The sequence below is a fragment of the Rhinolophus ferrumequinum genome, chromosome 10 (assembly GCF_004115265.2).
Source record: "Rhinolophus ferrumequinum isolate MPI-CBG mRhiFer1 chromosome 10, mRhiFer1_v1.p, whole genome shotgun sequence".
Taxonomy (NCBI): domain Eukaryota; kingdom Metazoa; phylum Chordata; class Mammalia; order Chiroptera; family Rhinolophidae; genus Rhinolophus; species Rhinolophus ferrumequinum.
Window position 1 is genome coordinate 9,182,138 of NC_046293.1, and position 24,012 is coordinate 9,206,149.

Consider the following 24,012-nt stretch of genomic DNA (forward strand, 5'->3'; position numbering starts at 1 on the left):
TTTTTTTTTTTCAAACTTCCTGGGAGGACCTGGGGGGGCCAATGAGCGGCGGGAAAGCTCGGACAAACAGCGGCGGGGGCGGCGGGCTGGCCAATAGGAGCGCGGGACGGGCCCGGAGGCGGGGCCTGAGGCGATGGGACGGGCGCGCGAGGGCGGGCCAAGCGAGCCGATAGAGGCGGGAGGAAGGGAGGGCGGGGCCGGCTTCGGCCGCGGGCGCGCTGGGCGGAAGGAACGGCCTCGCGTGCAGGTGACTCCGTCCGGCCACCGAGCTGGGGTACCGGGTGTGGCCCCCACGTCGCCCCCTCTACAGCTCCCTGCCCCAGCCCTGAGCCGCCGGACACAGCGATGGTTCCACTAGGACTCGGCGCCTGGGTTTGATGGGGACGTGGGCAAAGCACCCAGTACCAACAATTCAGCGGGTCCCATTCGCCAAGCGCTGCCTGTTACCTGTGTAGTAGACTTTGGTCCTCACCATAGACCTGACAGGAAGGTGTCCTGGTCCCCATTTTACTAATGAGCAAACGGAGACTCAGAGGCGAACTGACTTGCTCAAGGTCACGCAGTAAGAAGAGAAGCCATTCCTAGTAGGTAATCTTCACACAAAGCGGACTGTGGAATCGTAGGGTCTTCCCCAAATCCTTACAAGCAGGTCTTTCTGGGCTTACGAACCTTGTTTTGGGTTCTTGGATGTGGGTGTACATCCGTTTCTCACCGTCCCAGAGCACTTGGCAGTTTTTCAGAGGCCTTTTGCCTGCAGGAGCTCATCTGAGCCCTGCAGTAGTGGAGGGACCTTGGTGGAATTTTGCTGCTAAATGCATGTCGTAGCTTGTGTGGCATTGTGATTCAAACCCTGCAAGGTGCTTAACTTCTCTGTGCCTCAACTTCACCCTCTGTTAAATGGGATAATATTACTGTCTCATGGGGTTGCTGTATTAAGCGTTAATTTAAGTAAAGCACCAAAACAACCCCTTTATCTCTAGTTAGCTATCCTTCAGTAGGGGGTCAGGGGAGCTTGGGATAATTGCCATTTCAATTATTCTGCCATCTCAGTTTGGGGGCGTCAAAAATTATTGCTGTCATGATTATAATTACTATCCCCATTCCGCAGATAAAGAAATGGAGGCCCAGGGAGCTGAAGTTCTTTCCCAGTATTTCCCACTGGGAGTCTCCCCTCCACCCTGAGGAATGAGGCCAAGGATAGGCCCGCCTTGCTCTGCACGGGTCTTTGGCACCCCCATGCTGAGTTTTTCTACTCTACCCAGGTACCTCACTCAGGCATTTGGTCCTTGGGAGCGTGAGTAAACAAACAGCAGACCTCACCTGCCACCAATGCCTTGGCCCAGTGACCTGGGCACCTGACAGTCTCCTTACTGGTTTCCTGGCCTCTGGGACTCCAGTTCTGGTACCCTCAATCCAGTGATCAGACTATTCCTTGTTCAAAGGCCCTCAGTGCTAACAGACCAGCTCTACGTTGTTGTTCCAGGCAGTTCCAGCATCCATCACAATCTGGCCCCTGCCTGCTGTCCTTTGTCATTATACATACACATTTTACATGCTAGGGTTCACAACACTGGACTACAGGGAATTCCCAGAATGAGCCAGGTCCTTTGTACCTCGGATGGGCCCACACATGTTGTTCTCTGCCGTGTCTGGAATATTTCCCTTCCTGTCCTGTGTGTTCCCCTCCTCCACCCCAGCACACACACACACACACACACACACACACACTCCCTCTCCCCTCCACTTCCAAATGTTTGTTTGCCTGGAAAATTCCTCCTCACCCTTCAAGTCTCAGACCAAAGGAAGCCAAAGTGCCCTCAGCACAGTTATAATCTCCTTGCCTGGAGATCTCCCTGCATCTGTACAGTCCCCCACTAACGTGATGCCCACAGTGTGTTCTAACCAGTTACAGGTCAGTGTCCTCACCCAACTGTGAGCTCCTTGTGGGCAGGGATGGGGTGTTGTCTATATCTCAGAGGCCAGCCCAGGACTTCAGCTCACAGTAGGTCCTTAGTAAACACTGGTCAACTGAATGAATGTACAAATAAAGGAATGACTCCCTTACCACAACTTGCCCGGGTAGGACAGAGATGGCATAGGCTCGGGGACCCAGGAATGAGTTATGAAACAGAGCCACCAAACTTTGGGGTTATTCAGTCTCACACCATTACTGTATCGAGAATAATAATGTGAGGCTCAGAGAAGGCGACAATGGCCCTAAGCCACACAAGTTAGTACAGAGACAGAACTCAAGCCCAGGCTTCCCGGCTCTTGACCTTGGACTAATTTCACTATCCCACTCAAGAGATGCTCTAAGTAACTGTCTGGAGGCTCCACTGGCAGTTCCATCCCTCCGCTCCTGATTCTCCTCATTCCCAGGTGAGAGAATGGCTGCAAACTTGCCAAGCCTCAGTTGCCACATCTGTCTAATGGGGAAAATCTGGACAGACTCTGGGCTGCAGGGAGGGTTCAGGAAGATCCACATGCAAAGAGATGGAGGGGGGACATGAGGTCAGCCAGAGTGGGGTTCGAATCTCAGCTCTGCCCCTTGTGTGACCTAGAACTAGTGATTTATCCTCTTTGAGCTTCATTTCTTGATCTGTCACAATATGGACCATACCTGGCATGCTTGGTGGTGAGGATTAAAGCAATCAGGCATACCATGCACTGAACACGGCTGAGCACACTGTAGGTGCACAATAATTGCTGGTTATCATCAACAGCATCGTTATCCTGGAGGCCTTTCCCCATTTTTCTCCCTCTCTCTCTGCCAGGGACTTAACCTGCCCCTCCTGCCAGACCTGCTGTGTGTTGGTGCCCTTTTGTTAGCCTGATAAGGTAATTCCCGCCCATGGCTTGAAGGTACCACCCTGCCCAGAGAACTGTGTTTTTCCGATTACCTCTTGCTTGAACCCCTGCAGGCAGCAGACACAAAATTATGAAGTGGATGGGAAAGTTAGGGTTTAGACGTGCCTGCCCCCGCCATCACACCTCTGTGCATCCTGATCTCCCTGAGCCTTCCCTGCAGCCCTGAGTGTCTCCATAAGCTTTTGCCCCATTCGACAGATGTGGCAACTGAGGCTCAGTGAGTTTGGCTGCAGCCATTCTCTCATCTAGGAATGAGGAAAATCAGCAAGAGGCTGGCCTCTCTAAACCCTAGCCTTTTGACCTCAAGCATGTCAACTCACCCCCCTGAGCCTTACTCCCGTCAACTGTAAAATGGGTACACTGTCTCTAATGTACTTGGCCTAGTGCTGGACCCAGAGCCAGCAAGATGATGAACGTCAGCCTCTCACCGAGAGAAGAGACCCCAAGAGCCAGCCAGTGGCTCCTGGAGATGGCCAGGGCCCTTCTCTCCGGCAGTGAACAGGGCAGGAGGGAGCAAGTCACAGCTGCTCCCCTCCTCACCCTTAAGGAAACCCCGAACCAGAGGCCTGAGTGTTTACAGCCCTCTCTGGGCAGGGGATGGGTTACGTAATGCCAGATGTTTGTGAAACTGGCTCAGGCCCAGGACTGAGACACACTTTGCAATCCCAGAGCCCCTCGCAGGCCCTCCTTCCTCTCCTTCCCCCAACCTGGCTCCCCTTGGCCAGACTGGGAGCTTTCAGGCCCTCACCCTGGAAGTGGGAAATCCCACTCACTGGCAGAGACCAGGGGGCACTCGGTACTCTGCTTTATCTCCTTTTTCATGTGGGGGACCCCAAACCCTCCCTCTCCGTCCCCTCTCTCTCTTCTTTGACTAACACCAACCTCCTCCCGCTCCTCCCCCTCTCCCCACCCTTGCCCCCCACCCCACAGGAGCCGGCCTACCCTTTGCCACCTGAGGACCCCCAGAGACAGCAGGTACGGATTGAACAGCGTGGGACGGTCCCCGGGCATCCGCCATGAGGTCACCAGTCGGCCCTTGAGCAGGCTCCCAGCCTTGCCCTCTGCTGGCCTCTTGTCTGCCTGTCAAACAGGGTCCAATGTTGGCCCCCAGGTCCCTTTGGTGGGATGGGGGAGTCCCTGACTACAGCCTTCCTGCCCATTCTGCCATGCCCACCTCAAAGGCTCAGGGTTCCCATCTTTCTTCTCCCAGAGCTGCGGAGATTTGTTACCTTGTTCACACTACCTGGTGTTTGCTTGACAGGGCTCCTGGAGCTCAGCCCCCATGGGGAGGTGCACTTCACCACCCCAAAGTCAAACCCCAGGTAGCCAGTAGGAGGGGAGTACAGGGTACAGATGTATGTTCAGCCCGCATAGGGTTTTCAGATTATTTTGCATTAGATTCCAATGTTAAATAATCAAGAGATTTAACATATAGCTACATATTTCCAGCTTCTCTTGAAATATCTAAAGATATGGGAATTCTGGATCCCTCTTTCTCATGACAACAACCATATGGAGCCAAGGGGTCACACAAGGACCCCCCAGTCCCAAGTCCCCCACTTGCCTATTCTCCACTTTTGTGAAAGGAATGAATCACAGATTCCTACAGCCACCTCCCCTCACCCCCTGCAGAGCCCCCAAATGCACCCCCTTTGAAGGAAACAGGCTCCAGCAAAGCAGAGGTATTTGCCCAAAGTCACATAGCAGGTAGAGGTAGGATAGAGCACAGGTGTCCCAACTCTCTGGAATCCAGAGATTTCACTGGAGGCGGAACATGAAGCCTCAAGGCACAGGTCCAGGAGGGCTTTGGGGAAGGACTGCCCCACCCTGCCACCACGTACCCCATCACAGCCCTGCCCAATAAACTGTGAGCTCCATACTGGCACTCCAATTCACCTCTGCCCACACCCAGGCGTGCAGAAGGTGCTCACTAAGTGTATGCGAATGAATGAATGAATGAATGAATGAATGAATGAATGAATGAGGCAGTTATCAGTTCTGTCCAGTCCAGGCCGCCTGGAGATAGATCGAGAGGTTTTCCATGTTGCTGGGCGGGCCTATTTTGCAGAGACTAGAGGGGACCCCTATATTGCTATTTCCTCTTTGTTCATGAAACTCTGGTTCCAGGAAGTGTGAAGAAATAACCCAGAAAGAGGAAGAGCAAAGTTGCCAGAGCCCCTGTGAGAGCTGGAAGTGCCTTTAGTGATCAGTCCCCTGTCCCCTCCCATTTCACAGACGGGAAAACTGGCCCACCAAGCACTTAGAACGCTGCTGCTGCTGCTGTGCGAGGCCATGCAGGGGTTGGGGCAAGGCCAGGAAGCGGCGTGGGGGGAGCAGAGAATGCTGGGTAGAGGTCCCAAGCCCCGGTTCTAGTTTGAGTCCAGCCACCCACTGGCTGTGTGACCTGGGACAACACCCCTGCCCCTTGTTTACACATCTGCACAGTGAGGGCAAAATCCTCCCAGCTCTGACTAGCGGAAGGGCCAGAGTTGGGGGCTCCAGGCTGCCAGAAAGACTCCCCGTCACACCCAGCTTCGCAGGAGGCAGCACGGGGAACAGCAGAACAGCAGGATGAGGAAAGCATAGCCCCAAACAGCCTGTCTCCTTCTCCCCGCCTCTGGCTGCCCCAAGCCCGTAGCTCTGACCTCACCTCTCTGGAGGCTGAGGGCGATGAGAACAGTCTGTTTGGCAGGTCACAGGCGGGGGTGGGGTGGGGGGCGTGCAGAGCAATGTGCTCCAGCTGCAGCCAGGCCTCAGAGCAGCCTCAGTTGGTCCCACGCCCTGCACACATCTTTCTGCCCCAGGACCCAGGAGACCCTCCAGGCCCTGCTGTGGCATCTCCTCGGCCCTCTTCAACACTTCTTTGGCTCCAGTTCCTGGAAGCTCTACCCTGGCCAGCCTGGCCAGCCCTCCAGAACCACAAGGACCTTGCCTTCAGAGACCATCAGGGCCAAACTGCCATTTGCCCAGGGAAGACATTCTAGCTTACCTTTTCAGGGCATTCTAGCAAGTTAAAAGCAGAGCCATGGGCTCTGAACCCAGGATTATCCAGCTACCCAGAAGGTGGCTCTGCTACCTAGCTCCACCAGAGCCCTCTTCTCAAGGCCCCCCCATGCACACAGATGATCCCATGGCAGAGACCACCTTTGCCTGGATGTCCCCAGAGCTCATCTGAGCACCTCAGCCGACCTCCAATCTGATTTCCCTTCCTTTTCCCTCCCCATGTGCCCACACCCAAGACCCAACTACCGAGTCTGCCCGCTTCTGGTCGCTCAGGGAGTCTTGGCCTCCTCTTGGTTTTGATCCCTCAGGCGCCTCTGGTTGGAACTGGAGATAAGAAAGAACACAGCTTAGTCCAGGTTATTCCCCAGTTTCCATCCATCTGTCCACCTTCTTATCCACTCATCGTCTATCCAGCCAACATCCACCTAGCATCCAACATCAATAGATCCATGTATCCATCCAACTATCCAACATCCATCCTACATTATCTACTCACTCGTCGATCCAACATCCGTGATCTCATTTATACCTCCATCCTCTATTTATTCATCATCTGTCCATCCAGGCCACATCCATATCCTTCCTCAATCCATCCAACCTCCATTCATCTATTAGCCATCTTCCCATCCAACGTTCATTCACCATCCATCATCCTACTCCACAACATTTACCCATCCAAACAACATCCTTTCATCCATATTCTGCCTAACATTTATCCATCCGTCCATCACCCTATTTATCATCTAAGCAACATCCATCCATCCAACATCCATCATCTGTTCTAGTCATCACCCATCTACCGATCCATCCATTCATCTGTCATCCATCCAGCATCTATCTATTATTTCTCCAGCATATATCACCTATCCATCATTCATCCATCACCTACCCAGTGACGCACCCATCTTCCAGCGGTTTCTTACATACACTTAAGCATCCATGTATTTACTGATCAACCATCCACTGAGCTGAGCTCCAAATTTGTGTTAGGCCCTGGGCCAGGGGCCGAGGTACAGAGATAAAGTAGGCACGCTTCCTGCCCTCACGGAGCTCATGTTTCTCATGGGGAAATGACCACTGAGTGTGACCAGGCAGAAGGGAGCAGAACCACCAAACCCAGAAGGGAGACATCACCAACCAGGGGTGGTGGGGTGGTGGTGAGTATCCAGAAAGGCATCTCAGAGCAGGACACCTGATCTAAGGCTTGAACAATGAACAGGCATTTGGTGAGTGAAGAGGGAAGGGAAGAACATTCTGGGCGATGGTAACAGCATGCGCAGAAGTAGGGACATGTGCTCGCAGAGCTCTGCAGCCAGCTCAGCATAACTAGAGGGCAAAACTGGGATGGAGGGAAGGCCTTGAATGCCATGCCAACGCTTTTCATAGAGAGTGAGCAGCTGCAGCCCAGCATGAACCAGTGACTGCTTCTGATGTCACCTGTGAAATGTCCTTCAGCATGTGATGTTCCCGTCCTGCCCCAATCGCCATCTCCTAACCTCCAAGGGACCCCTGAGCCTCACCATGGAATAACTCTAGCTGAAGAATCTCTCTATCCTCCTTCTTCCCTTTGATCGGGCCAGCCTACAGCATCCCAGCATCCACTGGCACGTAGCATCTCACCTTCCCTGAGCTGCCTGTGGTCCACCTGCCTCCCCAACAAGCCTGTCAGCAACTTCTTGTGTGGAGACCCCAAACCCTCCCCTTTGTCCTTAGGACAGGACCAAGCTGGCTTATCCCTGCATGGAGTGGATTAGAGGGCAAATGGATAAAAGCCACAGGGAAATACAGGGGAGGGGGCTCCCTAATCCTGCCGTGGGCTCTGAGGTCTCACAACATGGTGGTAAAAAGCTTGGGCTTTGGAGCCAACACGGTGATCTCATGTCTCACACTTACACAGGTGTGAGCGCTGGCAAATGCCTAATGGGTCTGAGCCTCGTATATGGCAGAACATGTAAAGCATCCAGCCCAGGGCATACAGCAAAGCCTCCCGTCATCCATGGGGGAGGCGCTGCTGGACTGGACATCAAAGAGCAGAGGGTTAGAGGAACGAGCAGGAGCCTCACCAGAACTGCAGTGGTGCCTGGCAGGGGAGCAGTTGGTCCTATTTTACAGGGGAAGACGGGGCCAAGAGAGGCTGGCTGTCCAAAGCCACGTGCTGCGTTCCCGGGGAGCTGAGGCGGCCTGCAGGGCTCTGGCCTCCAGGTCCCTCCCCACCCACCACCTTCAGACAAATGCTCCGGGCAGCACCAGAGTGCCGCTGACTCTGTTACCCTACCCCGGGCCAACGGGGCAGGGAAGGGACTTGGCAGGCGCCTACTATGTGCCCGGCTTTGGGCCTACTTTGCACATGCGTCTTCATGTAAGCAGCCTGTCTCAGTAGCCAACTCAAACCAAGGAGCATTTATGCAACCTCTTCTCTGTGCCTGAAAGGAAGTGTAGGGATCAGAGCCAGGTAAGTGAGGCTGTCCTGTACGCTGAGGAATTTGGGGTCCAGCAGGGGGAGGGGACATGACCACACTGGCTGCCGTCCCAGCCAGGGTCAGGTAGGAGCCACCAGAGGCAATACATACCAGGTGTTGTGGGGGCAGGAGGGGAGAAGGCCTGGCGGGAGCGTTTGTTTGAGGCCTCAGGGTGCTCTGCACTGAGCAGACCTGGGGGCCACCTCTGCCCCCACCCTTACTAGCTGTGTAATCTTGGGCGAGTGGCATAATCTCTGTCTCAGTTTCCTTATTTGTAAATTCACAGTGCCTCATCAGGTTGCTATGGAAATTAAATGAGGAAAATAACCATAAACCATTCAGACCAGGGCTCAGCACATAAGTAAAAGCTCACAGAAGCGTTGGTCATTCTCACTGCTGGCTAGTGTGGTGGTTGGCACAGGTTTCGGTTAGAAGGTCGGATTAGGGCTGAGCTCGGGAGGGTGTGCAGCAGCTGAGAGCAGGCCTTGCTAGGGACACTTGTCTGGGGTGCTGCCCCTCAGAAGTGAGACTGACTTACCTCCCACGCTGGTGAGCTGGGGCCACCCGCAGGGCTCCTGCTCCCCAGCTGGCCTGGCTCCTCCAGACCAGCCATAACTGAGGTCTCTGGTCCACTTGTCACTTTGGTCTTTGGCCACTGGGTGGAGACGCAGGCAGGGCTGGATGGCTGGGCCAAGCTCTGGGGCCACTGCCCAGGGCTGTGTCCATTGACTAGGGTGGCTTCCGCCCAGCCTTCAGGCTGGCTGTGTTGCTCGCCATCCTTTGTGCCTACGGAACCTAGCTCTGGCCCTGCAGCTGGGGCCTTTCGGGGCAGCTGGGCCTGCAGGAACTCCAGGAGGCCTTCCCAATCCAGCCTCGGAAGGTGGGATATGAGTGTTGGCTCCTCCGTGCGGGCCCAGGCCCCCTCTCTGGTCATCCCCAGAAGGCTCACCAGGTCCCGCCAGTCAAGCTCAGGTCGCCTCTCAGGACCATGCAGGTGTGGGCATGTGCCTTCAGTTCCCCGGCCCGTAACAGTGGGTGTCTCAGGCCTCCAGGATTTTGAGAACTCTGCTGGCCCTTCCCTGAAGGTCTCTGGGGGGCTCTTAGGCTGGTGAGGACTGCCCCAGCCCCTCTGAGCTGGCCTGTCAGGGGGCTCCTGCAACCCATTACTGGGGGGCTCCTCCCAGGCCTCTGACTGCCCCCTATGGCAGGGGGGGCCACCCAGCTGCCCCCAGCTCTCCTCAGACTCCCGGGGAGGGCCCCTCCATGTTCCCTCTGGGGCTCTGGCAGCCCCCCGGCTAGGCTCCCCAAGTCCTTGCCAGCTCCCCACGCCTGGGCCCTCTTCCTGGCTGCTCCAGCCTCTCTCCAGGTGTCTGTGAGGGCCCCGGGATCCTGGCGGCTCCTCCTGACTCTGCCACCCCCCCAGAGGCTGTCTTGGGACTGCCTGGCCACTCTCCGGAGGTCTTTCTGTCCGCCGCTCCCTCTCAGAGGTCCTGGCTGATGTCCTTGGGGGCGGTGAGGACCCCCGGAGCCGCCGGTCCCTTTCAGGTTGCCTCTCGGGGCTCCTGGGATGAGGGAGCTCTGCTCGGCTCCTCCGCGTCGCTTCTGCCTGCTTCGCAAGGGGCGTGGTTACCTGAGGATGAGGTGGGGGTGGGTGAGGCTCGTGGACCCTGACTGGGCGGCCTCTAAGAGCACAGGAAACGGGGGTGCTAGCCAGGCCTCAGAGAGACAAGCTGTGTCCTCACAGCAGCCTGGATTAAAACAGGTCAAAAATACCTACAGTCTCTGGATTCCCTCCCTGGGGGTGTCAGCTCTTCCCTCTAACCCAGTTTCCTCAGTTCCAGAAAGAGATCTGCATAGAGCTGCTCACTTTCCCGCTTTCCCCTCCCCCAAGATATTGATTCCAACCTGGGCTATCAGGTACCGGATTTTCCACCACCAATACTACCTATATAGCACTGGGTTGGGCCTTGCCGTCTAAGAGTTTCTTTAAAAATACAAATCCCCACCCTGGAAGAGACAGCCCTTAGAGCCAGACTGATGCGTGCGAGGCTTTCCCTGAAAACTCAAGGTGGCAGCTACCTAATGAAAGAAGGGAAGAGCACGGAAGGGCCATCTTCAAAGAACTAACTTGGGGTCCTTCTCAATTTTTCCAAGTGGTGCTGGCTCTTTGGGAGAGGGGGAAGCTGGACGCCCATGATTGGGACTCTGACCCTTTCATAAAGGACCTCCCTTCCCAGGACCCCTGCCTGGCACCTGGGGAGGGGAAAAGCAGTGGCTCACCCCTTGGGGTACAGGGACCCAGGGCAGGCTGGCAGTGCTCACCTCCCTGCTGAGGGCAGGGCTGGACTGTCTTCGGAGAAGTTGGCTCTGACCTTGACCAGGCCGCTGCGACCGCCCCTCGTCCCGGGCCTGGAAGGCCCCCGGTGCCTCGGACTTCCTATGAGCAAATGCAGCCGCCCCTCTGAGGGCCCTTGGGACTGTCCCACTCCCAGCACCCCACCTCCTCTACTCCCACCCCCCATGGGAGGAGATGTGGGAGATCCAAGGACCCATAGCTCAAGGGCCCTAAGTGAGGGCTAAGGCTCTCAGGACTTCGGTATTCCCTTCTGGAAAATGGCGATGGTCGACACTGCTCTACCTGCCTCATGGGGATGTTGGAAAGATTCAATGAGAAAAGGGGGGAGCAAAGGTGGGGGCTCAGCCTTGGCCTTGACTGCCTCCGGTCTCACTCAGCACTTCCTGTTTCTGACTGCCATCCAGCCAGCAGCCCACCTCTCAACCCCAGACAAAGGTTAGACTGATCTTTGCGGGAATTAAGATTTATTGAGCACCTACTTGTTGCCAGGCACCGTGCACACATGATCATAATGGCAAACATTTATTGAGCACTTCCTGTGTTCCACGTGCCAAGCACTTGTCCCATCTCATTTCAGGTCACACAACCCATGAAGTGGGGATGGGAGACGCAGAATGTTACATGCCCCCATGTTCCGTTCTTTCTGCCCTCTTCCTGTCCATATGTAAGTTGTGGACTTCCCGGACCCACTTTTTCCCCCTCAGGACTAACAGAATTCTTATACTTGGCCTTGAAAACTCCAGGCCATCCTAGCTATTGGTAACAGAGCGGCTAGCAAGATCAGAAAGAAGACATGTTCTCTCTTCCTGCACAGTTCCAGGAAGGCCAACATAAACTGTCCATGCAAATGTCATTTCTAAGACACCTGGACTTCAGGCATTGTTGCCAGGTCTGACAAAGATAACTTCTGAGCTGTAAAAGTCCCTAGTTCCACTTAATTGTCTTGCTTAATCATTGGTAGCCATGGTTTTTAATATTTAACCTGACATCTGTGTTGAAACATAGAAACACCAAACAGAATCTGGGCCCATTTGTCCCCTCTCGTAGGTAAGGGGTCAAAACAAAAGACCTGACCACTCCACTGGCTATCTAGTCCAACAGGGTTTGAGAGTCTGGCTCCATCGAATTGACAAATGGATCTGTGTCTGAACCAAACTGGGAGAAGCCTGAAAAAGAGAACCCGGGGCTGAGCCTGGACTGAGACAGGAAAGGAGGAAGTAAGAGGAACCTCTACTTAGGTCTGAGAGGGGACCGTGCTCAGCTTGGGAACCATGCTGAAACTCTACAGAGGTTTTGAAGAATAAACACATGATGGGCTTGGGGTCTATCGTTGTCTTACGGCTTTTGCCAATATCATTAGAATCAGACCCATAAAGTAACTGGAGGGTTTTGTTTTTAGCAGTTTTTAGCCGTTGACTCACGGGAACCAAAGCTCCCTGTCTGGAGTGAATCTTTCTAAGTTTGAGGGCTGCTTGGTCAGGTTCAATTTTCAATCTCATTTGAAGTGAGAGGTTTCTTGCTCTGTGAGATCTGAGGCCTTAGAGTGATTTCCCCCAGAACTGGGGTGTAGGAGCCTCTGTGCAGCAAAAGCCTCAAACGTGACCAGGTGGGGAGTACTTGGTGCGGTCACATGTGTGTTCTCTCTCAGGTGAGTGCATTCTGCATATAAACTCTAGCTTGCTCAATTCCTCCTGAGAAGTGTCCCCCTATGTGGAACTGAGAGATAGGAGTGAAGGACTCAGAAAGATTCTTAGCTGCCAACAGAGACCCAGCCTTTCTAATGCTGAAGCAATAGGGTCCTCGGGCCACCTGTTCTTGGTGAGGCTGCACCGAGGGTGACAAAGGAAACGTGTTTCCTTTGGAAGCTTGAATGGGCTCTTCCACCTCCAGAGAATATTAAATGACAAAGCTGTCAAATCTAGCAAATTCCATGAAGGCTCTGTTTAAATTCAAGAGACTATGACGTGCTTATATGATTCTAAGAGAGTCTAAAGGCATCTAGGTGGAAAAAATGAAGATATCAAGCCAAAATTCCTAATGCTTTAATGTGATGCCCCTTTAAGGAAAAATTTCCAGGTTCAGTTAGAATAATGCTTGGACAGAGTAGATGCTCAATAAACACATGTTGAATGAATAAAAGGGAGAAAACGAAAGCACGGCTCCATAGCCACTCAGAAATTTCAGTCTGTCCCTTCCAGATACTTAAATAGGTTTTAAAATTTCATATTCAGAGGATGAATAGTTTTCTACTTGGAATAAGTGTCATACAACAGGAGAAAATTTAATTACTCAGTAGAGTTATAAAACCTTGGTTAAAAGGTAAATAATCTATTTCACCAAAATATGTACATTAAACATATGCAATTTTATATATCAATAATACTTCAATAAAGCTTAAAAAGATAAATAATCTACTTCAAAGAGAGAAAATAAAATGAATAACAGTATCTGTGTAAAAACAATTAAATGATTAATAAAAGTATAAACATATTCTGGCCTTCTATTATAAAACTTTCTCTCTCTAAAAGTTATCCCAGTAAGAAAAAAAAAGAATGAAAATTTAACTTTGGTTTAAAGACTTTAGTGTCCCCAACTGAGTTACCAGATGAAGTCAAAGTATGCAAATTAACATCGGACAGAAAAATAGTAATCATAAATAGGCAAACAAAGGGGGGTTTAAGGCAGTGAAACTATTCTGTATACCACAACGGTGAATACATGTCATTATACATTTGTCCAAACCCACAGAATGTACACCAAGAGTGAACCCTAATGTAAGCTATGCACTTTGGGTGATAATGAGGTGTCTGCAGGTTCATGGTTTGTAACAAATGGACCACTCTGGTGAGGGACGCTGACAGTGAGGGGAGGCTGTGCCTTGGGGCACAGGGGGTGTCTGGGAAACCTCTGTACTTTCTACTCAACTTTGCAGTGAACCTAAAACTGCTCTAAAAAAATTAGTGTGTGTGTGTGTGTGTGTGTGTGTGTTTTTCTTTTTAAAAAAGGCCTAAGAAAAAATTACACTAATGCTGGAGACCATAAAGGTTGTCCCCTGGATAGTAAATGGATTAAGCTTACTGGAAAAGGACACCCGAAGACTAAGAGATAAGGCTTCTCACGCAGATTCAAATCTAAGAGAAAACGTTGCCTAAGGGACAACAAAGAGAGGAATTCTGGATGTAAAATATAACCCGCTCTTCGGGGTGATGGAAATGTTCTAAAATTAGGTTGCGGTGATGGTTGTACAACTCGGTCTTGGTAAATACACCATAATTCATTGTACACTGAGTTTTCAGACTTCCAGACCAGCTGTTTTTGTGTTCTCTTGACCCTATCTACGGAATTCCAGCCCTGATCCTGAAAACTCTGAGGCTGGAACTGCTGGAGAAAGAAATCTCAGCTAGATCAGGGGGAATGTTCCTCTCCCCGCAGCTGTGGAAAAGCAGTTCTCTGCTGGGTGGTAAACTGCCTGTGTGGGTGGCTCCTCCACCAAGGAGACTCGCAAGCTACCTGGACTTCAGGCGGCGTCGCCGTGTTCCAGGAAAGTAACACTCAACCTCTAAAAAGTCTGTGATTCTGAGGATTCTGAGTTCTCTTATTTAAAATAATGGCTCTGGCCACATGTTTTACATTGACATCTCTGTTTTCTGAGGGGCACAGGTACCCATGAGGTTTTTTTTTGTTAAGGCAGACAAAAATCATGGGGTTTCTTGTCCCTCACGTAAGGAGGAAAACAAAAAATGAACCTGTGACTCTGGATCAAATAAAGGGTTTGAGAGTTTAACCTCATTTCAATTAATGTACTAATGTTCTAATTTTACAGATGGGAAAACTGAGGGTCAGGTAGGTTAAATCACTATACAAGGTCACATATTTTGGGGAGTAGGTTTGACCCAGGATTTGACTCCAGCCTGCTTGACCCCGGTCTTTGCTCTTAACCACTAGACTACGCACAGTATCACTTAATCGTCAAAAAAGGATTCTTAACATGGGAAAACAGGCTGATGAAGTGACTTGCCCAAGGTCACACAGCCAGTGAGTGGCAGGGCGGGGGTCTGAACCCTTTCCATCTGGCAACCTAGGCCTGTGAACCTTCCACCTGTCCTGCTGCCGAGCCTCCTCCCCAGCCCACCTGGCTGACCCCACCTTGGGCTCACCTGCGCTCTTGCCCGAAGAGGCGCTCCACCTCTGCACGGCCAGGGCTGCGGGTGCGGCCCCCGTTGCTGCCCTGGGGACCTGGCTCCCTCTGCGCCAGCCTCCTGGGCGGGGGCAGGTCGGCCAGCACGGTGTATTCCTCCCTCTCCAAGTTGTGCCTGGTCTCCCCGGGGGGTGCTGAGCCCCGAGAGCCCCCTGAGCTGCCTGGCGGAGGTGAGGATGCCAGGAACGCTAGGTCACTGGGTGGGTGGCGGGGTGGGGACGAGGCTCGCGGTGCATCTCGGTGCCCGATGCACACTTGGGGGGGCAGCATCGGGGAGCCATGCAGAGAGTCGGTGGAGGGGGCCAGGCTCTCCATACTAGTCCCAGGGGGGTCCTGAAAGAAGAGGGAAGGCTCGGGGGCCTGGCGTGGTGGGGATGAGAATGAGGGTGCATCTCGGTGCCCAATGCACACCGGGGTGGGGATGTGTGGGGGCTCATGCAGAGACTCTGTGGAGGGGACAAGGCTCTCAGTGCTGGCCCGCGGGAGGTCCTGGAACAAGAGGGCGGGCTCCGGGGCCTGGCGTGGTGGCGAGGAGGCCCGGGGGGCATCACGGTACCCGATACACACAGGTGGGGGGAACTGAGGAGGGTCATGCTGAGGGGACTGAGCCTCAGCATCTGATGTGTCTGGGAGGAAGGGAAAGGGGTCAAACTGGGTGTGGCGAGGGGGTGAGGAGGCCCGGGGGGCATCCCGGTGTCCAATGCACACAGCGGGGGGGATATAGGGGGGGTCATGGTGGGGTGAATCACTCTCAGAGGCACGAGGGTCTGGGAAGAAGGGGAAGGGGTCATGTTGCAAATAGCGAGGCGGTGAAGAGGCTCGGGGCGCGTCCCGGTACCCAATGCACACAGCACATGGAGACTGGAAGGAATCAAAAGAGGTCTGGGCTGTCCCACGGGTAGCTGGGTGTAAAGGCGAGGAAGTCCGGGAGGCACTATGTTGGCCCGGGTTGTGGGAGGCGGCAGCGGCCCGGGATGGAGCGTTGTGCTGGGCAGGGCCAGAGGATGGCTGGGGCGGGGTGTGCTGAGCTGCTCTAGTGGGAGACGAGGTCTGAGGCCTGTCAGCCTGAGTTGGCCGGAGGGAGATGGATGCCCAGGGAACCTCACTTTGCTTGGAGCGAGATGGAGAAGAGGTTCGGGGGCCATCACTCTGGGTGGGCCGGAGGGGAAAGTCGGCCCAGGGAATGTCTTTGTTAGTACGATGGGGAGAAGAACTCCTGGGATTGTTCCGTTGAGTGGAGCGATGGGGAGTTGGTGGTCCGGGATTATTCTGTTGGGTGCAGCGCTGAGGGGAGGAGGTTCCGGGGTTATCCCGCCGACAGGAAGAGGACTGTGGGTTGTCCCGTTGTGTGGAAGAAGTTCTGGGGGTGTTCTGCTGAGTACAAGAAGTTCTGGAATTTTCCCGCTGGATGGTTCGGTTGGGAGAGGAGGCTCTGGGGTTGTCCCGTTGGGCACAGGACGTTCTAGAGTTTTCCCGCTGGATGGTTCGGTTGGGAGAGGAGGCTCTGGGGTTGTCCCGTTGGGCACAGGACGTTCTAGAGTTTTCCCGCTGGATGGTTCGGTTGGGAGAGGAGGCTCTGGGGTTGTCCCGTTGGGCACAGGACGTTCTAGAGTTTTCCCGCTGGATGGTTCGGTTGGGAGAGGAGGCTCTGGGGTTGTCCCGTTGGGCACAGGATGTTCTAGAATTTTCCCGCTGGGGAGTACACGTAGGAAAAGAAGTCTGAGGGTTGTCCTGTTGAGTAGAAGAGGATCTGGAGTTGTCCTGCTGGGCAGCTCTCGGGGCAGAGGAAACGCGAGGATTGCTTCGTTGGGTGGATGAGGTTCTGGGGTTATCCCGTTGAGCGATTCTTGAGGGAGAGGACGCTCTGGGGGTGTTCCGCTGTGTGGAAGAGGTCCTGGGGGTGTCCTGTTGGTTGGACAAGGTTCTCGGGTTGTCCCGTTGAGCACTTTGGGGGGGAGAGGAGGCTCGGGGGGGATCGGGCTGTGTGGAAGCAGTGTGGGCGACGTCTCTTTGCGCAGAGCGATGGACAGAGGAAGCCTGAGGGGTGGTACTTCGAGGTCCACTCTGTGATAACCCAGAGGAAGCCTGCGTTAGTGACGACCGGTGCCGCTCCAAGAAGTGGCCACTTTCTCCCCGGAGCTTCGCCCAGTGCTGTCCAGCGCTTCGACTCCCACCACCAGTATCTAAAGAGAGAAGAAGCAGGTTCCAGGAGAGCGTGCTTTGCAAACAGGGAGTTGCTCTGAATGCAGGTCACAAAGCGAAGCTTCCCCTCAACCCCACTGCCCATGTGTTGAAGGGCAAGAAAGCAGGTATTTACTACAAAATCTCGTGGTCTACCAATCACACCATTCACACTGGGGAGGTGTCTAGTCCCCATGTATGATTACTTATTCCCATACCCTCTTCCCCAGAGCCGGATGGGGCAGGGCAGGGCGGGGGGATGGTGACAAGATATGATTAGTGTTTTTAAAGATGGCTCCAACTGCCGTGGGGGGAATGGGCTGAAGGGGGAGACCTTCAGGGGGCTCTGGCAATAATGCCAGCCAGTGGCGATGGCACTTGGCCAGGGAGGAGTGGTACAGATGTCAATAAGGGGACAGATTAGGGATGTGTTTTGGAGGCAGTGCTAACCACGACCTGATAACTGGATACAAAGGATGAAGAAAGAGAGGAATCGGGATAACACAAGATTGAATGCCTGAGCCGTGGGCTGGTGGGCACAGAGGAGAGACTGCAGGAGAAACAGGTCTGGAGGAAGGGTCAGGTTGCTAGTGGTCCCACACCACCTCCTCTCCACGTGCTCCCATCACCCCACCTTCCTCTGCTTCTTGACACCTTAGAGCTTCTGCACTGGCTGTTCTTTCTGCTTCTAAACTCAGGTCTCAGCCAGTGTTGACTCCCAGAGAGGCCCTCCCTGTCCACCTGGCCACTCATTCTCACAGCTTCCTGTCTTAATTGTCCAAAAATCAGTTTCCGCTCTCTGGTCTGGCTTTTCTTTTGTTTCCTGTCTGCCCTGCCTCCACCGGGGTGCCAGCTCCACAGGGTGGGTCTCGTCTGTCTTCTTCACTCTGGTTCACCAGCACCGGGACAGGGCCTGGCACACAGTAGGTGCTTCATAGTTATTGAATGACTAAAATAGAGTGCTGTGTTGAGTTTGAGGTGCTATACACCCCAGGGGAAAGGTTCGTTCTACAATGAACTCGAGTTCAGGGGAGAAATCAGGCCAGAGGTGTGGACCGAGGGGATGGTGACTTTTCCAGATAGTACTGGAAGTCAAGTAGCTGAGTGTTCAGGGAGAGAACAGAAGGGCACCAGGACGAGCACCCATATTTGAAGATCGAGCCGAGGAAGAGGCCTCAGCAAAGGAGAGCAGAGTGGCCAGTGAGGAGGGCCTTGACCCTTTGCTGAACACCCATCTCTACACCTCCTCCCCGGGGCTCTTGGATCCAGCACGGCCAAGAGGGCGTACACCCCCTCCCCAGTTCTCCGCTATCCTCGAAAGGTACCGCCATCACAGACACCCAGACGGGGTGCTGGGACTATGGATTCTCACGTCCCTAATCCCATCAGTCCACCTCCTAAACCTCTTCTCTTCTCTGTCCCCTTCTCACCCACAACCACGGCCCTAAGTCAGGTTTCTCCATCTCTCACCTGGACAACGAGCTCGACGAGGGTTACAGGAGTGGTGCATCCAGCACCCATGCAGGGATCTCTCACCCAGAGTCACCAGCTGATAACAGTTTGTCTCATGCTTTCTTCATCCACATCCATGTACCTACCCACCTACCTAACTAGCATCTACCTGTCTCTGTCTGTCTATCTCTCTATATCTACCTATCATTTATCTACTTATTGAACTGTCTGAGAGTTAGCTGATGACACTTCACCTCAACCCCCTCCTAATGCAACTCCTAAGGGCAAGGACAGTCTCCTTCCATGACCACACTCAGGAAATACAGCGTGGATACGATCCTGCTCTCTAACGTAGGTCCATATTCAAATCGCCCCAGCTGTCCCCATAACGTCTTTCATCGTTGTAACTTCCCATCCTGGATCCAATCCAGCACCCCACATGGCATTTTGCTCCCCCTGTAGCCTCTTTTACTCGAGAACAGCCCTCCAGGCCTTTTTGTCTTTCATGAAGAATCCTGCCGGTTATTTTGCAGAAAGTCCCTCAGTTTGGATTTGTGTGATGTTTCATTGGGACTAGATGCAGGCGGTACATTTTTAACAAGAAGACTCAGAAAGGATGCCATGTGTTCGCCTGTGCATCACATGGGGGCACCTGATGCCGCTTTGCCCCACGCTAGGATGCTGAGTGGCCACTTGGGTAGGTGGTGTCTGCCAGATCTTCCCATCCTAAGGGTGCCTTTTCCCTGGGTAATCGATGTGTAATCTGAGGGGTGATACTTTGAGACCGTGTGAATATCCTGTTCCCCGACAACCTTTCACCCAAGAATTAGCATCAGCCGGTGATTCGTGCCTGAACCAGTTATCACTACAGTGGCGGCAATAGTCTCCCTTTACTGGCTCATCCCTCAGCCTCACCCCACTCCAATTCATCCTTCATACCTTTGCCCTGGTGAACTTCCTCAGGCATAGGTCCAATCACATCACTCTCCTCCTCAAAACCCCCCCGTGACTCCCTACTACTTAGAGAAGAAAGTGCAAACTCCTTGGCTAGACTCTTGAGGCCCGGCTACACGGCCCCCATCTACACTTAGGCTGTACATACCAGGTTAGTCCCTACTTCCGCCTCCAAGCCCGGGCTGTACCACGTGCACGAGGCACGCCTCTGAGTCCCTTCCTGGCTGGAAAGAAGCGCTTTGTCCCCTGTGCCAGACCCAACTCTTTGCTCCCAGCATAGCACGTGTTTCTGTTCTTCCTCTGTCCTGGGCTGCGGTTCGTCATCTCCCATTGCCTGCTTGCAGACCCATCTGGGGCAGGGACTAACTCCTCCTGAACACCCACGGAGTCCAGCACCAGGTTTTATGCCCAGGTAGTGCTGGCACGTTTGCTGATTGAGTGCTAGAGGAGCCGTGGGAAGCCAGGGTGAGGACATGGGTGCTTGGCCCAAATCCTGATGATGCTGAAGTCACCGATCGGGGGCCACACAGGGTAGGAGTGATGGGGGGCCCAAGCTCTGGGCCCAGCACACTGGGCTCACATACCAGTGAGATGCTAACCAGTGTCATGTGCGTCTGTGAGCCGGGCCTGCCCAGCAGCCTTTTCCCTTTCTCTGGGAGCAGCACCACCCTGATTTCCTTTGGGCCGTCTCCTCTTTCCCACTCTCAGGCCGTGAGCTTTGCACAGGGGGCTGAGCCCATCACTAATCACCAGGTTGGGCATATGACCCATGCTGGGTCCCAGGGAGAACCCTTCCTAAGGCTTTAGCTACATCTGCTGGGAAGATTGTGTGTCCTCTGTCTGTGGGGTTAATAAGCAAGTAGGATACAGCCTGGCACTGCTGCCACTCATCATGCCACTATGGGGGAGGGTCTGACTGAGAATGAAGCCACTACTGAAGAAAACAGAACAAAGACCAGATTTTTGATGCTGTTTGGACACCTGGATCCAGCCATGCCTGAAGTCATTACCTCCTAGACTTTTTACTTAGCCAGTTTCAGTTTCTGTCACTTGCAACCCGAAGACCCTAACCCACCAAAGGAAGACAGGCCCAAGGGCCTAGATGGCCAGTGAGATGGCTGTCCAGGCCCCACGTCCCTGGCTGTCATCACATCCATGGTCACAGGGACTAACCTGGCCTGGCAAAAACACTCACCCTCCTTTCTCTGGCCTGCGGCGTCTCCTCCCACAGGAGACCGGGCGAGGAGAGATGGAGCCTTTCGGGCACTGTCAGCTCTTGGCCCTTCTTGCAGCTTGCGAGGGATCATCACGGTGAGCTCGTCCCAGCTAGAGGCCTCCTCCCGCCTCTCGACAATGTCCCCGTCCTGCCAGGGAAGGCGAGGAGAAAGTGTGCTTGGAGAAACCCCTGGGCCTATGCTTTCAGTGTGAGATGGAGAGAAGGAAGGCAAAGGAACTGACACTGAAGGAGCACCTACTGTATAGCCAGCACTGTGCTGGGCTCTCTGCAAGGGTAACCCAGCTCATCTTCAATCAACCCTGTGAGGTCGGCCGGTCCGTTGCAGTTAAGAACTTGCCCAAAGTCGCAAAGCTGGGAAGTGGTTTATATGGGAGGGGACTTGAACCCAGGGCAGTTGGACTCTACGTGGTAGGAGGGCCTTGGCATAGTATTTTCCAATCCCAGCGAAATCTCAGGGTCCAGAAGGAAGTGGATTCAAAGACTAGCCCCACCGCTTACCAGAATGTGGCTTCGTTGCTTCCCTTCTCTGAGCCTCAGTTTTCTTGCCCCAGAACAGGGTCATAAAAGTCTCTACCTCGGGCGGGGGGGTGAACCTTCCTGAGCCCATGCCTGCCATCTAGTCACTTCCCCCTGGGGGTCTCATGGGTAGTCTGTCTCTTCTATCCCGTGATGGCCCTTTAAGGGCTGAAAGCCCAGTAAGTTCCCCTGGGTCTCCTCTTCTCCAGGCTAAACGGCCCCAGCCCTGGCCAGCCCCCCCGAGCCTGCTCCTTTCCCTCTCTATGTCCTCTGGTCATGGGGCTCAGTGGTGTGTGACCAGGACAGGAGCCAGTGCCACTCCCACCCTTGCTCTGGACAACACACCCAACATCCTGGCCCTGTGACCTGTGACCTGAGCCTGTTGGTGACTCGCGTGGAACTCCCCACCCACTGAAACTCCTGTCTCCATCTTCCCACAACCAGACCCTCAGTCCCCCTTGGCCAACCCTGCAGAGACACCTACCCCTTCCAGGTGGGTGGTCTGGGTAGCCCCAGCTGCCCGCTAAGTCTCCAGAGGCCCTCTTGCCCAGTTCCCTGGTGCAAGAGGCTCAGCCTTCCTCTGGAGGTTTGGGTGGAACCCCGGGGCTGGCAAGAAGGGGTGATCTGCACTTGCCCTCAGCCTCCCGCCCCCAGCTCACCACAGAGGACGAGTTGCTGGTATCATCAGCGGTGTCACAGTCAGGGCTGCAGCTGGTGCCAGAGTCAGGGCTCTCGTCGAAGATGCCACACAGGGAGGAGGCCAGGCCCTCCAAATAGGGCACTGCCTCCGGGGCTCCGCTCCTGCTCCTGGGGGCAGCTGTGGGGCCCTCTGCGGGAAGGCCTGCCGCTGGGCCCCTGGGACAGGAGACAGACCCATCACTTTTTCCCCCAAAGTAATGGGAATTAAGGAGAAATAGCCCCACGCAGGTACACACACACCTCACATTAGAGTGGAAGACGGCGCTGGCACCGAGGGCTCTCTGTGCTGGGCTCTTTACATGGGTTGCCTTGTTTAGCTACAACAGCATCTCTTTGAAGTGAAATGATTCCCGTTTTACAGATAAAGAAACTGAGGCTCAGAAAGGCCAAGGGACTGGCCAAGGTGGCAGAGCTAGGAAAGGGCAGAGCTGCGCTGTGAACCAGGGCTGTGGCCCCAACCCCAACCCTCTGTCACTGGAGCAAGCTCAGTAAGACTAAGAAGACAGAATTGTGCTGGGCTAATCGGGGCCTCTGAGAGGTAGCAGAGCTGCAGGGGCACTGACAGGGCCACCGGTCTGTATGCCAAGGGAGGGAGTTCAGAGAAAGCCCTGCTTAGGATAAGCCAGTTGGGGTAGCCACCGGGCCAAGTAGGCTCAGAGCTGGCAGTATCCCCAAAGAGCGACCCACAGACTGGTCTACAAGATGAAAATAGGTGATGACCCCCGAAAAAGGGGTCTGTGGTCAAATAAGTTTGAGACATACTATATACTTCTACTTCCCCCATTCAAAAGCACAGTGTGTGGCTTCAGACTAAAGGCTTTGACAAGTCCTGCAAGAAAGATAACCGACTTAGTTTATCCCAGACTTCCTGAAACATATTTGATGGCAGAGCGTTTGGTTTTTTAAAAAAATAATGTCTACCTGGAGGAACACATGTTCCCAAAGCAATGCTGATTTGATTCAATTCTTCTTATTTTTTAAACGGGGAAACTGAGACACAAAAAGAGGAAATAACGTGCGCATGGTCCTATAGCCGAACAGGGATGGAGCTGAAGCTGGATGCCAGGTTTTGAGACCCTCACCCGTGCCCTCCCAAAGCACCTTGGCCCCAAAGGACTTCAGTTCAGCTCAGGACTGGAATGGAGGGAACCCCAGAGCCTGGAGCAGTGCACAGTCAGGTAGGTAGGGGGGTGATAAACCTGTTTAATTTTTTAAAGCTGTGCAAAGGGAACCTGGAAATGTGAGCGGGCTGTGGGCCATGCCCACGGCAGGGTGGGTGCATGGCTGCTCCATACCCTGGAGCAAAGCTGAGCTAGGGCCCAAGGAACATGCCCACGGCCTGCGTGTGCCTGGCCGTGTGGACTGACCATGTGACCCACGCTAATAGCCATCACAGAGAGATGGTGCCGTTGTGAAGGGGGATGGGGTGGGGTGGAGGAGGGCTATCCCGGGGAGCCCCTCCCCAGGCCCTGGGGCTCTACCCACCTCTCAGGCCCTGCTCCAAGGCCCAGGCCCACCACAGACTGGCAGCCGGAGGTCGAGGCACTGAGCGGGTCCTCAGCGGCAGGCGGGCGGCGGGGCAGGTCGCAGTAGGGCACCTCAGCACCTGGAGGGCTCCCGGGCTCCTGGGACAGAGTTGGAAAGAGGAGGCACCTCATGGCCCACGTGGGGGCTCCCCTCCCCCTTCACGGCCCCTCCCCCCACCAGGCGGTGTGGAAGAGAGTCTCCAGGCATCTCCTCCTGGGATCTCAGACTTCTCCAGGAGAGCTGTCCATCAGGCTGGAAGCGCCCCTGGGGACCCAAGCTGGGGGCTGGCAGAGGTACAGGGCGTGTGCATGCACATGTGTATGCAGGTATGTGTGCATATAAAGGCCTGTGTGAGTGCAAGTGTGCACGCGTGCATGCATGTGTATTCAAGTCCAGGCGTACACTAGTGCATATGTTTGCATAAATGCATGTAAGTGTGTTTATATGTGTGTGTTGGCACATATGTAGGTGTGTGTGCTTGAGGATATTAAGTACACAAAAGGAGCCAGAAGGGTCTTCTGTAGCTAGACGACGGGATGAGGAAGGAGGGTGAGGAGAAAGG

At 54.1% G+C, this 24,012-nt stretch overlaps 1 protein-coding gene across 1 annotated transcript in view; it reads right to left on the minus strand.

Moving 5' to 3' along the window:
• Window positions 1–10: 10 nt before the first annotated feature.
• Window positions 11–24,012, minus strand: part of LOC117028316 (TRIO and F-actin-binding protein) — a 30,920-nt gene continuing 6,918 nt past the window's right edge. Inside the window, exons 5-14 of the mRNA XM_033116711.1 lie at window positions 23,409–23,548; window positions 21,884–22,079; window positions 20,667–20,835; window positions 14,844–17,067; window positions 10,653–10,767; window positions 8,869–9,960; window positions 6,118–6,195; window positions 3,811–3,948; window positions 3,297–3,409; window positions 11–269 (exon numbers count right to left, since the gene is read on the minus strand). Coding sequence (XP_032972602.1) covers window positions 11–269; window positions 3,297–3,409; window positions 3,811–3,948; window positions 6,118–6,195; window positions 8,869–9,960; window positions 10,653–10,767; window positions 14,844–17,067; window positions 20,667–20,835; window positions 21,884–22,079; window positions 23,409–23,548 — 4,524 coding nt within the window. The remainder of the gene's footprint in view (window positions 270–3,296; window positions 3,410–3,810; window positions 3,949–6,117; window positions 6,196–8,868; window positions 9,961–10,652; window positions 10,768–14,843; window positions 17,068–20,666; window positions 20,836–21,883; window positions 22,080–23,408; window positions 23,549–24,012) is intronic.